The sequence below is a fragment of the Pleurodeles waltl genome, chromosome 5 (genome assembly GCF_031143425.1).
Source record: "Pleurodeles waltl isolate 20211129_DDA chromosome 5, aPleWal1.hap1.20221129, whole genome shotgun sequence".
Classification (NCBI taxonomy): Eukaryota; Metazoa; Chordata; class Amphibia; order Caudata; family Salamandridae; genus Pleurodeles; species Pleurodeles waltl.
Genome location: NC_090444.1, coordinates 997,077,864 through 997,091,865, shown reverse-complemented (window position 1 = coordinate 997,091,865; position 14,002 = coordinate 997,077,864). Strand labels below are relative to the sequence as shown.

The 14,002-nt window shown below is 45.7% G+C and overlaps 1 protein-coding gene across 2 annotated transcripts in view; it reads right to left on the bottom strand.

Annotated features, from left to right (window-relative positions):
- Positions 1-14,002, bottom strand: part of ENPP3 (ectonucleotide pyrophosphatase/phosphodiesterase 3) — a 709,815-nt gene that overhangs the window by 591,036 nt on the left and 104,777 nt on the right. For both annotated transcript variants that reach the window (XM_069235161.1, XM_069235162.1), the window contains exon 3: positions 8,105-8,125. In XM_069235161.1, coding sequence (XP_069091262.1) covers positions 8,105-8,125 — 21 coding nt within the window. The remainder of the gene's footprint in view (positions 1-8,104; positions 8,126-14,002) is intronic.

Sequence of the window (14,002 nt, the reverse complement as noted above, 5' to 3'; positions counted from 1 at the left end):
GTGCCGTTTAGGGAACTGGCACTGGGAAGACCACCTCGGGTGGTTGTGGCCAAGTTACTGCATTACCGGGATAGAGATGTGCTGCTGCGGCGAGCGAGAGAGGCCGGACCCTTCCAGGTTGCAAATGGAACGGTAACATTATTTCCGGATTTTACAGCGGAGGTACAAAACAAACGAGCCTCCTACATAGCAGTGAAGAGAGCACTCTGAGACGAAGGTATTCAATACTCCCTCTTGTTACCAGCTAGGCTACAGGTGGTCACTGAGGATCGCACCACCTTTTTACAAACTCTGGATGAGGCGTGGCAATGGCTGGAGATGCATAAGGCTGGGGGGAGCACCAATGACAGAGCGGAGCGAGCAGGGCGCTGGGGCCGCAGGGGACCAAGGAGGCAACGAAGCAAGCCCCGATTGAGAGTGGGGCCAACCCAGGCTCAAAAGGAATCTGCCAAGAAAGCAGCACTAGAGGCATTGGCTTCGTTGCAGTGCAGAGATTCCTCAGTGGAGGCCAGTGGGAGGGATTTGGACTAGCATCGGACACATCAAGGGAGGACTCTTGCAGCTCTGATGGGGCCCCCAAGCTAACCCCTCAAACTGCCAATGATCTGAGCTGATTTTGTTTAAGCTACCCTAGCCCTATGATGGGGACTTTGGATTGAATATGGGGCCTTCTTGGCCGCAGAACCCCCCCCCGGATTCTCAGCCGTGGAGGTGTGAATGGCGAGAACACAGAATGACGTATTGTTTTGGTTGTGCATTTGCACTGTTTCTGGGCAGCCTACCGTTGGAGCGGCGCCCTGAGGACGGGGAGTTGGGGCTTGCAGTTTCATGTTATGTGTTGTGCACGTGAGATTGAACTGTTTTGTCCTGAGGCGGATGCTGGTGACTGGTGGGTGGGGGTGGGGGCCTGTGGCAGCGGCTGCTTGGAGGGGCTGGTGGCCTTCCCTAGTGTAATCCATATAGACTGGCGGACTACAATCTGTTAACATGGAACATTAGGGGGATGGGGACGCTGACCAGACGGCATAGAGTTTTGACATATTTGAAGGAGGGGAGTGCATGTAGCACTGTTACAGGAGACCCATCTTAACTCCAGTGAAGTAGAAAAACTACGACCTAGATGGAGGGGACATGTATTTGCCACTACATACTCAACCTTTGCACGAGGCATGCTAGTGTGGATAAGAGCAGGGGTCCCATTCAAGGCTACAACTGTTGATAGAACAAGAGGGTTTATTTGTGGGTAGGCCTCATGGAAGACAGATGGTACTAAGTTGTATATACGCCCCTAATCAGGACCAGGTACCTTTTTTGCAGCGCCTCTTGGGCCGACTCAACAGACAGCTGGGGGGACAATTAGTGGTCGGAGGGGATTTTAATTGTGTTCTGGAAACTGAATTGGATCGGTCTCTTCCTCCACTGTGCACTGGGGAGCGAGTACACGAAATAACACATTCTGAGTACCTAGGACACACCCTCTCAGACCACAGCCCGCTACTCCTTACTTGGCGCTGCGCGGAGCTTAGATCACCTATCCCGATGTGGAGACTTAGACCAGGGCGCTAGAGGATCCACCCTGTAAGGAAGCGCTTAGAGCTCATCTACTGGAGAACATTCATGTCAATAGGGGATCCACTGCTTCCAAGCATGTAGAATGGGAAACCTTTAAGGTGGTGACCCAGGGGACATTGCATGGGACAAACAGTGGGGATCACGCGTACTCTTGAAACCGAACTTGTATGTCTAGAAAAAAATAACACACGAAGTCGAGAACACGGAGGGCATGGACCAGACAGCACCAAAAAGGCTCCTTAAGGCAAAAGAATCGTACCATTTGGCCGAAAACCATTTGAGACACCACAGCTACCGGAAGTATCAGGCAGCCGTACACGTGGAGGAGGGCAGATCGGGCAGGATGCTGGTGTGGTTTGTGAGGCCCCAGGGGGGAGGCGCACCAATAACGAGCGTATGTGACACAGGAGGGGTCCGCGTGCATGGGCCAGCTGAAATTAATAATGCATTTATGGATTACTATAAGACCCTTTACAGAAAGCCAGAGACCGACCTACCAGAAGCGTTAGGAGCCCACTTGTGCTCGTTGCCCCTGCGCACCTTGGTGCTGGAGGACAGAGTCCCATTGGAGGTCCCGGTGACACTAGAAGAAGTTAGGACAGTTATCACACAGCTGGCAGCGGGTAAGACGCCGGGAACAGATGGACTCCGTAAGGAGTTCTATAACACGTACTCAGATATTCTGTCGCCCATGTTAGTTGAGCTCTACGCAGAGGCAATGAGGCTGGGTACGCTCCCTGAGACAATGAGAGAGGTGCTGGTGGTTCCCCTGCCCAAGACAGAGGCGTGGGAGGTGTCGGTGACCGCCTTTAGACCACTTTCGATGCTGAATTGCGATTTTAAGATACTGAGCAAGATTCTGGCCTGTAGACTGGTTCAGCATATCCCTTCCCTAGTCCATAAGGACCAAAATGGTTTCAGACCGACGTGGCCCACATCCCTCAATCTTAGGCATTTGTTTGCCCTCCTACATATGCCGAGTGCTGGGAGACCACCCGGGGCGATGTGTCTCTCTGTGGACTTGGAGAAGGCGTTTGATTTGATGTGGTGGGACTACCTTAGGGTGGTGATGCTTCGGATGGGCCTGGGTGAGAGGTGGGTGCGGTTGGTTGACCTACTGTACAGTGGACCAATGGCGTGGGTGAGGACGGGCCGGATGGTATTGGTCACCTATCCTATATTCAGAGGTACCAGACAGGGCTGCCCGTTGTCCCCTCTGCTATTTGCACTTGCCGTCGAGCCCCTGGAAGCTAGGTTTCGGGCAGAGGGCAGAGACAGAAGGGTGATGTGGGGCATCACGGAACATGACATTTAACTCTAGGCGGATGACATATTAATATACCTGAGGGAGGGTGACTCTTGGATCCCATAGGCACTTACATTGCTGGAGGAGTTCGGCGGTCATTCAGGCCTTAGACTCAATAGAAATAAGATGCACGTATTCCCGTGGGGGGCGGGTGAGCCACGGCCGCTGTCCTACTGGAGGATATCGGATGGGCACCCAGTACTTTTAAATATCTGGGAGTACAAGAGTTTCATGACTTAGGGGACCTTCACAACGATCATTTGGATAGGGCTCTTCAATCTTTGAAGTCCTCTGTGGAGTTTTGGCGCTCCCTCAAATTGTCCGCAATGATATCCCTCTCTAAAATGATTATGTTACCCTGCCTGCTCTATTATTTCTCCAATCTCCTGGTAACAGTCCCGGTGAGTTGGTTCAGGGAATTGAATACATTGCTCTAAGAGCTTATATGGGATGAGGGACATAGGCGGACTGCCCTGTCTGTCCTACGTCGACCTGTGGATGAGGGCAGACTTGGGTTCCGGACATCGAACTTTATTACTTATCGTGCCAACTACAATGGATGGCCAGATGGTTTGCTGGGGGAGGACGGCTGGACCGGGTAACCTCCGGGGGAGAGATTGGGGGGGACCTGATATTAGTGCGAATGCTCAATAACCAGGTACCGTTACCGGCGGTGAACATCCTGTTGATGGTGGCCTTCTCCTGTTGAAGGAGGTGCCTGAGATGCATGGGAACGAAGACAGCTTACTCACCAGCGTTCTCTTTGGTGTTGTTGCCCCGGGGCACCCCCCGTGGAGGGTACCACCGAAATCTCAAATTGGGGCCCGGACTCGGGTGGGAGTTGATACATTGGGAGATTTCTTCCGGGATGGGGTGATGCGATCCTTCACAAACATGGAGGAGGAGAGTGGAGTTCCGAAAGGTCAAGTCCTCCTTTACCAAGCGCTGACACATTCCACACGGGAACATTGGCACACAGTGAATGTGGAACCAGAGGTTAATACAATTCTCCACCTCTTACTGACCATGGGGGGCGACACTCATCTCATCACTAAGCTTTATAGGGCCCATAATGAGGGCACACTGGAATCCCCTCAGGGACTTAGGACAAGATGGGAGAAGACGTTGGGCAGAAGCATGACTGGAGTGGTGGAAGGCGCTGGCGCACCCACGTAGAATATCACATAACACCCGTCTTCGGTACATCCAGTACAATTATGTACATAGAACACACCTTACACTGCACAGGATACAGGTGATATATGGGGGGATCCCCGGGCATGTCCCACATGTGGTGCTGCGGATGTGGACTTAGATCACATGCTGTGGCATTGCCCTGAGATACAGCAATGTTGGCAGCATTTCCTGGGTAACATGGAAAGGGTGCTGGGAGTGAGTGTGAAAATAGACCCCTCTATTTGTTTGCTGGGTCTGAGCCCCGGACTGGCCTCCCGGAAGACTGGCGGTAGATTCTTGGATCTGACACTGGCGTTATTTAAACGTCAAATTGCTATGAACTGGAAGTCCCCTGGCGGCCCTTCAGTGGTAGCCTGGAGACATGATATATCAAACTGGGCACAAGCGGAGTTGCATGCACTGCGGCGAGAGGAGGCCTGAGGAATCCGTCAGCGCCCAATTGCGCCACTTTGGGCTGAATTATTGGAAGCCTGGGAGGAGCTGATATTAGAGGGGGAAAATAGGTTAGAGAATGGGGAGGAGGCGGCAGGCACGACCCACATAGGCTCCTGCACAGATGATGCATAGGGCTGAATTGGAATGTAGGCAAAAGAGATGACAGACACTGTTAGCGTGGACTATAAAAGAGGACAATGTGATACTAATTTGGGAGCACCTTGAACTCACTGTATGATATACTGAAAAATCAGCTGTTACATACTGCGATTAAACCCCAGGGAGGGGGTGTAGGGGAGGGGCAGTGATGGGTTGGCGCCTACTCCTGGGCGGTGGACTTGTGGGTCTGTTTACCCTGACCCCCATGCCAGTACCAGAATTGTCTCACCAGCGCAAAGTTACATTTACTTGTTCTTATGGTATATTAGACATGATACAGTGTTGCAGAGCGGGGCGTCTCATAGAGTGGGAATATGACGAGGGCTGCTGCAGCAGAGGACAGGAGAGCTAACACGATGTGTAAATTATGTATACTAACATAATAATTGATGGCCTGTGTTGCATATTCAACGCAGTGAATATTGATACGATTGTACTGTGACTTAGATGCTCTGCAACATGACTTGTTAATCCTATGAGGACTTCATTTGCTGGAAAAATGTAAATAAATGTATCTTTAAAAAAAAAGGGTTTTCATAGCACTGAGCAGGTGTGTGTGCATAACTTTGCTTAGGTGGTTCATAAACTGAAAAGCCAGGCCTTCAGCTTCTGGCAGAATTGAAGTAGAGAGGAAGAGACTCTAATGTGGAGTAGGAGGTTATACCATGCTTTAGAAACAATGTAAGAAAACACCCAACCTCCTTGTCTGTGTATGTGTGGGACGTGTGCGCGAAGGAGTTCTGGGATTTAATTTGTAGGATAAGCCTTGTTGACGATTTCTGGAAGGTTTGTAGTCTTTTGGTGGGTTGCTTGGGGAGCCCAGCGTAGATGGTGTTCCCATAGTGCGACTTACTGGTGACTAGAGCATGAGTGACTGTTTTTCTGGTGAGCATCTTCAGTACGAGGAAGCAGGATACAGTGACTGTGTGGATTGTGCGTTCATGTTCAGCTTTCTGTATTTCATTATTCCAAGGTTACTCGCTTGGGTGCTGGCTAAAGGTGTGGATGTGAGTTCAGCTGGCCACCAGTTGAGTTCGCATGCTTAGGTGTTCTTGCTAAAGATCACTCTCTGTGTCTTGCCAGTGATGAGTTTGAAACAGTTGGCTTTCATCCAGTTAGCGACTTCCATCATGCAGGTTGTACTCCGTACTTGCAGTCAGAAAATGTGTGCTATTAAACTTTTGCTTAGTGAACATCAGGAATTAACTATCTTTTGGTAACCAATTTAAACCTAGCTCAAGCTTTGTTTCCTCAAGGGTCCTCGATTTTTCACCCAGGTGCCAGACGAGTGACAGGAAGTCAATCACATATTGATAGCCACCCACCATTGACAGTGCTGAGCCAATGATATGCAAATGGGAATTTCTTCAAGGGAACTGTACCACCCTCTGTGAGAGGGTGAAGGCATCTAAGATGGGCCACTGAGGGTCTCTGGTACCCATAGGCGTCAAGGCTATGCCAATGGTCTGCCTGTGGAACCTTCCTCCAGGGAGATCTCCTCTCTGTCAGTTAGTCATCTGGCAGTGCTTGTAAACGGTCGAGGCTCCCAAATTGGCACTACCAAGGTTATTGCCTCTGGTACCCTCCACTACGGGGCTGAAGAAGCATAGGGATTCCTCCTTTTCACTCTCACAAGGTTCAATACATGAAGCATTCAATAGGTACACAATAACAGCAGAGTTCCATTCCATGTGAAGCAACTGACTTTGTGACAGGTATCTCCATCAGCAAATGAGTTCAGTAGTATTTGCAAAACCACTCCACCAACAACTGAACTTTCCTAATGACCAATTCATGAAGCTGTTTAAGTCTGTAAACCTATGTCAATGACTGAAAATGGTTCCATTTATGTTTGTTTTCTGTCATAAACGGCTACCTGGCAGTTGTAAATTGTTCTACAATTGTGTAATTTACATCATGACTACTCAGAATTAAAGAAGTAGTACATGCAATGCATTCAATGGAGGGTTCTGCTTGTTTTCACACTGGAAGGAAAATTACTATTGTCCTGTGGTACAGAAAATCTTCAACCATTCCCAGGAAGAGAAAGGGTCCAAGAGGAGTTTGTGAACAATATCAAACTTATAGGTTTGTTGGCATTCACAAACCTGTCAGGAATAAGCATGGAGTGAGGGGATCTAGGCATGCACTAGGGAAAAATAAAAGAGAATCATTGCACACAACCCTATGAGACTCTGGTAGACCGCCCTGTTGAGGCTGGGGGCTAGGGCATCAAGACCATTAGGAAGATTAAAGGGTGGGACTTCCAAGACATGGTAGAGAGTGGTGTTGTTTAAGGAGTTCATTCCCTTTCAAAGGTGTCTTGCAACATCCATGTTGTATTGACTCCTTCACCTCTTGTACTAATGTGTGCACTGTTTTTCCATACCTCACTTTTGTTCTTTTGTTCCCTTGTTCATTTTGCTTGGTTCTTTGACTTTCTAGACTCTGCATTACCATTTGGCTTGTTTGCTCTGCTTATTGCTATTTTCCTCTAACCCTTTTCCAGGATTGTTATCCTAAAATTAATTCATCGTATATCAGCTTCCTACACTTCCAGTTTAGGTTCATTGAGGCCCACAACTTTAAAGGCACATACCCTTAATCTGCCTGAGAACATCCGTTAGTGAGAATGCTGTTCTGAAATTTTGAAAGTCTGAAGGCACACACCTGATGAAACCACGATGCAGTGGCTGTCTTATCTTGCTTGTTCCCATTGTTTACTCACATTCTTGCAGGATCATGTTCTGGGGAGTTGGAGGGATTACCTTCAGACTCAGCTATACAAAACCTATGAATCTTGACAAGAACACACCCACTCTCCGCCCCTTGTTTGTTCAAAGCTGAAATGAGTGGTATCTAGAAATGGTTGTGGTATGCTGGAGATCAACAACATTTAATAAGGGCATGTTACAAACTAGGACATTTCTGAAAGAATAATTTTGACAGAAGAAAGGCCATTTTGCTAAAACCTGTGTGCATCTCTGATAGTGTTGCTTTTTCTTCAGATACTACACAGGTAAGTCATGCTTACTATGTACTTACACCATTTGCCATAGGAAGTGTGGTAATCATTCAAGGAAGATACTTTGGAACTGGCATTTGAAGTGATCATTAAATATCAACTCTTTGTCAGAAAAAATAGTTTTAGAGGTTTTCATTCAAGAATGGAGAAACATAAACACTTGATGAAATATAGATTTTTAGGAAGTGATACTACTCAATGAGATGTGATCAGATTAGGTTACATTGCACCAGTACAATACACGTTTATACTGATATTTCTACCAGTTGACCAGTGCAAAAAAATACATTTGTACCAACTAGTATCTGACTTGTTGAGTCACCCCTTTTCAAAGTGAGATACACTTTGATTTAATACATTTCTATCAGCAAATCTGTCATTAAGTTTGTAAAGAACAAACAAAATCTTACCTTGTGGGACACCAATGGCTTCTGCGAAACAAATAGAGAAAAAAATACTTTAATACCTTTTACACTGTTGCATCTCATAACATTAGGTTCAAGAGAAGAGAATCATTGAGTGTTGTCTATGTATTGATAACCATTTTGAACTGGTTTGAGGAGGACTGAATTTGACATCATTATTAAAAATACTGATAATGCCCCTTTCATTTTCTTTGCCCTTTTGGGTCTCAAACTTTATACAACTTTAAAATGCATATCAACTGTCTTAGCCACTAACAACCCCTCCTTTGGAGCACAGGAGTTTTGCTCCCCCCACCCGCGCCACACTGGTGAAATATAAAATAGTAATAAAATGAATTCATTACTATTTTATTTTTCCCTTTACCCAGCCAGCTGTGTTTTGGGGTGGGGCCACTTCTGCTGGCAAGCAGCAGGGGAGTGGTGCTCACTCAACCATTTTAGAGTGTGCATGCCATTTTTGCCTAACATGCGCACTTTAAACCACTCCATCCAGCTATCATAGACAGCTGGGTGGAAAGCAGGCACAGTCCCCCAGTGTCTGCAGGAGCAACAAGGCAGCCCACTCCAGTCAATCCTGACACTGCTTTTATGCTGCTTAACATAATAATCAGCATGAGAGCAGTGTCTGGATTTGTGTGGAGACTTCCATTGCTGTAGAGACCATCAAGTCAGAGGGACTGAAGCACGAGGAGGACCGGAGGAGACGAGCCAGTGGAGTGGCTAAGTACATTTTTATTTTACTTTTTTTTTTCTTTCCCACTGACAAGCACTGTCTTCAGCCTCAAAACCAGAGCTCTCAAATGTGGTTTGTTCTAAACACTGTTTGTAATGAGCCATGACTGACACTTTGACATTGACCTCATGCTGGTCAGTGGTTAGTTGGTTGCCCCTTCAAATATTTAGTGTACCAGCCACCACTGTTGCTTACCCCCATGTCTGCCAGCCCTGTCTCAGTTTTAGTGCCAGCTAGGAAGCCAAAACTTCTCAGTTATCAAAATTATTGAGGCCTCATAAGGACAATGATATTTCTAGAATCCTCCTGACTTTCTTTGTGTCCCTGTGGGGACTGTAAGTATTTGTAGCATACAACTCCTGTGAGGATGGAGACTATAAAAGGCTCCTGTAAATCCCCTTCAGGTTGAGAGTGGATAAGGGGCACCATCATTCGTTCCTGGACCTCTGAAGGGAAAACCTCACAGATTGAAACGAGTTTGGGGAGGTAGGCACGGGAGGCAGTCGAGGGACTTATAAGTGTGAATGTAATCAATGGCATAGGTAAGGGGGCTCTATAGGTAATGTGGAAAGGGGAAGGTAGGCATGAATATAGGTAAGAGTGCATGGACCCAAGCACAGATCAGGTATGGGAACCAGGACTAGAGCACAGATACTACAAAGATGAATGTGTGCATGAAAGAGGCTCACTGATCTTACTGCCCATTGACCTCTTTGAGCTTCATAGTTGAGAAGGGAGAGTTTTGAAACCGTAGCAGTCACAGTGTGTGAGTGGAAGGTACCTTACTACCTCCCTTTACAAAGTCAGTTGAGGAAAAAGACTGTAAAGTCCCTTTTTTAACTCTTTCCCTTTATCGTGCCTCCTTCCTCAGCATTCTTTACAGGAGGAGGCTGACCCTAAAGCCTTTCTAAGGGTAAAGGTAATAGAGAAATGAGGATGAAGTAAATAAGTCTAAATAACAAAAGCCTCTACCAGACGTTACTCCTGCTCATGCCATGCTTCACCAGTATGGAAGATGCAAGTCCAGGTATTTGAAAAATTGTGTGGGACTTACTAACAGGGATGGAAACAAATCTTTTCCTGAAGAAGGTACCTTTCTTCTAGGGTGCATGAATAATTTGAGGAAAAAAGAAACAACCCCAAGAATAAAATAAATGCAGAACAGTGAACAGTTTCCTAAATGTGTATGAGGAAATGAGTAAGCAAAAACACTAATCAGAGATCAAAGAGACCAATAAGAAACTCCACTACCAAGCCAGTCACATGAGGGACAGGGTCAGGGCATGTGCCCAACTGCCCCACCTCCTTCTTATGAATTCCCAAAATCATTTCAGAAAAGGCAGAAACAGAAGTGAAGGAGGAGGATATTCTAGACATTCTAAGTTTTCTCACATTTGGAGTGGGATGTTGGGAGTGCTCCAGTGGGAGCAACTGTAAAAGAGACAGTGCTGGCTTCTCAGTCAGCCTTAGGAGAACAGGAAAACAACTCTCAAGTGGGCACAGTGAATGCAGCAAGCGCGGCTGGACTGAGTCAAATCAGTGGGTATAATTGGGGGTACAGCAACAGAAGATGGTGCTGGGTGCACAAAAAAGAGGGAGACTCCACAATGACAGCAATACGTCATCTGCAGACCAAGCTCTTGCTCTGCTCCCTACCAGATCATGGCTAGACCTCTGCACTGGAGGCCAGGCAGCACAACTATAACATGAGATGAACTGTAAGTTGATAAGCAATGAAAATTTAAAGAAATTCCAAAAATTATGGCATGTCCCATCCTTTAGTGAGATACAATGTGATGGAAAACCCACAATTCTTCTTTGATTAAGGGAATCCCCAGGCCCTGGTAGTTAGGGTGATTGTCCCTGTTCCATGGTTAATAAAATGAAATAAATATCTAATATCCATGAGAATCTGGGCAGATTACAAGCGGAGTTTCAGACAGTGTTCAAATGTTCTAAATCTAATTGAGTGGATCTGAATCAATTGTTTTGATTTGGGGTAGCAAGAAAATGAAAAATAAATTGTTAGAAGAGAGTAATTGGTGACAACATGCAGGCAGCTTCAAATGAAACAAAAGAGAGGAAGTTGAGTGCAGTAATTGAGTAATGCACACTCTAAACGTATTTGAAAATCAATAACTGACAGCAGAACACAAGTGAGGCCCATGCAGACTATCAAAATTGATGAAATTGTGGGTTTGGAAAGTCCTTGGTTAGTGCACAGTCTGCTGAACAAGCTCAGAAGGCTGCACAAGCTAGCATTTTACAGAGATTCCTGCTGAAAATCCAGGAACAGCTTTTGTTCAATTTGCATTTGGTGCCACCCTAGAAGTAAGCTGAATAGGTGGCCAATCAATGGGTTGTGGTACAAGAGGGAATGAAGTAGTGTAATGAATCCAGGCTAATATCTCTACAAAAGCAATCATTTCAGTCAGTACTCTAAACTGTAAGACTGCCAGAGCGGTCTTACTGACCAGTGGACACTGTTATCTTTGTTGACAGAATGACCTCAACCTAAATATATGAATAACAAAAAACACCTTTTGACTTATAGACACTGGTGCCAGTCGATTTGCCATCAACTCCTTTTTTACCTCTCTGTAGCATGTTCATTTATGCAGTCGGCATTACCAATATGAGGGTTCCCTATCAAATCACTTGGCTCCTTCGTCAGACCAATCACAAATCAACAAGCTTTGTTGCTGAGCCCCACTTTCCCTGCAAATCTGCTGAGAAAAGAAAGATCTCTTGTGTAGAATAAACTGCTCTGTTCATTTTACTATAGATGGTGTTTATTTGACTGGGCCTCAATCAAATGAAAATAAATGCTGCTGAGGATTTAGATATGTCATCAACAACCTTCAGTCAGTTGATGAATTACTTAAACAGGCTCTATTCTTGTGGCCTGAGCTTGTGAATGATACAGAATGTGTTCTTTCAGTATCTCCTTTGAAAAAGACAATTTCAATAAAGAAAGTATACAAAATCCTGCAGTACCTCACACGTCAGTAAACAGGAGATGGAATGTGACCTCCCATTGCTGACTTAATTAACTAAGGGGTCCTTGAGCCTCCCATGACTGTGTGTAATACTCCAATTTGATCAATATAAATATGCAAGATGCATATGTTTTTGTCCAGGAACTGAGAGCTATTAACAATGGTGTAATACCAAGTTTTTCTGATGTCCCTAACCAAGCTACCATAATGTCATATATCCCTGCCACTGCCAAATAGTTTACTGTTGTTGATTCCTGTTCTACTGCTTTCTTCTCTATCCTTAAACATAAGGAAAGTCAGTTACTCTTTCTCTTCTCTTGGACGTGCGGCCAACTCAGGTGATGTCAACTCCCCCAAGGCTCTACTAAGTCTCCATTGATCTTCTTGAAACTTTTACCTAGATACTCTTGTTTTTCCAAACGGTTCTATATTCATTCAATATTATTGATGATTTGTTACTTGCGTCTGCCTCCTTTGCCAATGTGAGGTTGACTTGTATTTCTTCAAGGGCTTGGCTAAGAAAATGTAGGTCACAACATCTTAGTTGGGGAGTGCTACCTCTCTGCTTATCAGGGTGAAGCTATCCATAAGTTACCACAGGAAGTCACAGTGTCTTCTGTACTCACCATCTTGGGAATGGCATAATAAGGTAGGCAATGAATTTTGGGATTTGCCACATTATTTAGAGTTATACAAGATTATGTTTAGAAAAACAACCCTTAGACACTGACTTGTACTAGGAAGGCAGAGCAAGCATTTGTGAATGTAAAACATGCCCTTTCTTCAGTCCCTGCCTTAGGTCGCCTTCCTGATAACTTTAAGCCTTTTACTCTGTATTGTTACATAATAAACGGGTATGTACAGGGCTGTTGGTGCAAGATCATGGATATCAAAAGAGACCTTGGGAATATTATTCCTCAGCATTCAACCCTGTCATGCGGGTCTTCCACCTTGTCTGCAGTTGGTGACAGCTACTGCTCATATTATGAGGACTCTGCTGAATTATTGTACCATATTCTGTAGCTGCCCGCCTCATCCCAAAGCCCAAAGCCCAACACCCATGCACAGTCAAATTAACCCACTAGGAAATTCTGTACCTGTCTGCTACTTATATCACCTTATGTCTTTGCCCCACCATGCACCCAGCATCTTTACTGCCCACTGAGAGGGCTCACATCTGTTTATTTGTTACAGTAAACTTGCCTAAGCCCATATAAATTGGTCTTACTAAGGCATCAACACCAACAGTGAGCTTATATATTATGCTGATGGTTTATGCTCCTGAGATAACACTGGCACCCTGGGAGCTGGATATGATGTATGTATTCTATATGAAGTAACTAAAAGTTGCCATTTGCTCCAAGTGCACTTTGTTTGGGTAACTAATCTGATCACACTTGTCCGAACCTGCAAGCTAGCAAAACAGAACATCGTCACTGTGTTTACCTGTAGCAAATAAGCATTTGGTGTAGCATGTAACTTTGGATTTTTTGGGGGGCAACAAGGTTTCCTTACATCTAATGGAACCCCAATCCTGAATGCTACATTTGTGAAAGGATTGTTCAGTGCTCTTATGCTACTCTTCAAAATTGATGTCAATTATGCTGCCCACAAATACACTCAAGATGAAGTTCCTTGAAGCAGAGCTCGGCCATGGCAAGATGGCTGCACCCTAAGTGAGCTCCGAAGATGGGTGACGGAACTGGGCTGCAACCCCCACTCACGGCTGGACCCCATGCCCGACAAGAACATCCGCTGATTGAACAAGTGATGTTAAACAAACTGGAGCAACACTGTTAGAATAACAAAAGGAGGCAACACTGACAAGACTGGCCATCTATGCTCCTCTACGCTGGTTGGGGGAGCGAGACAGAGATTGGCCGGAGTGGAGACCTCCCATGCTAGCCACTGTATTGCCATCATGATAATCGACAATCCAAGAGAGGTCTCCGAAGGGAAAAGAGGACTGCCATCATTAATGTGAAAGCGTGAGAGTCGACAAATGCCTGCAAGCTGCACTGGACTAGATGAATCAACAGAGAAGCATCCTGACACCAGCATCGCAACCTGAAGCTGACACAGCCAGAAATACAGAAAGGCCCCAGAGAGAGATCACCTGGAGGTGAACATTAAGGGGCATATTTATACTTG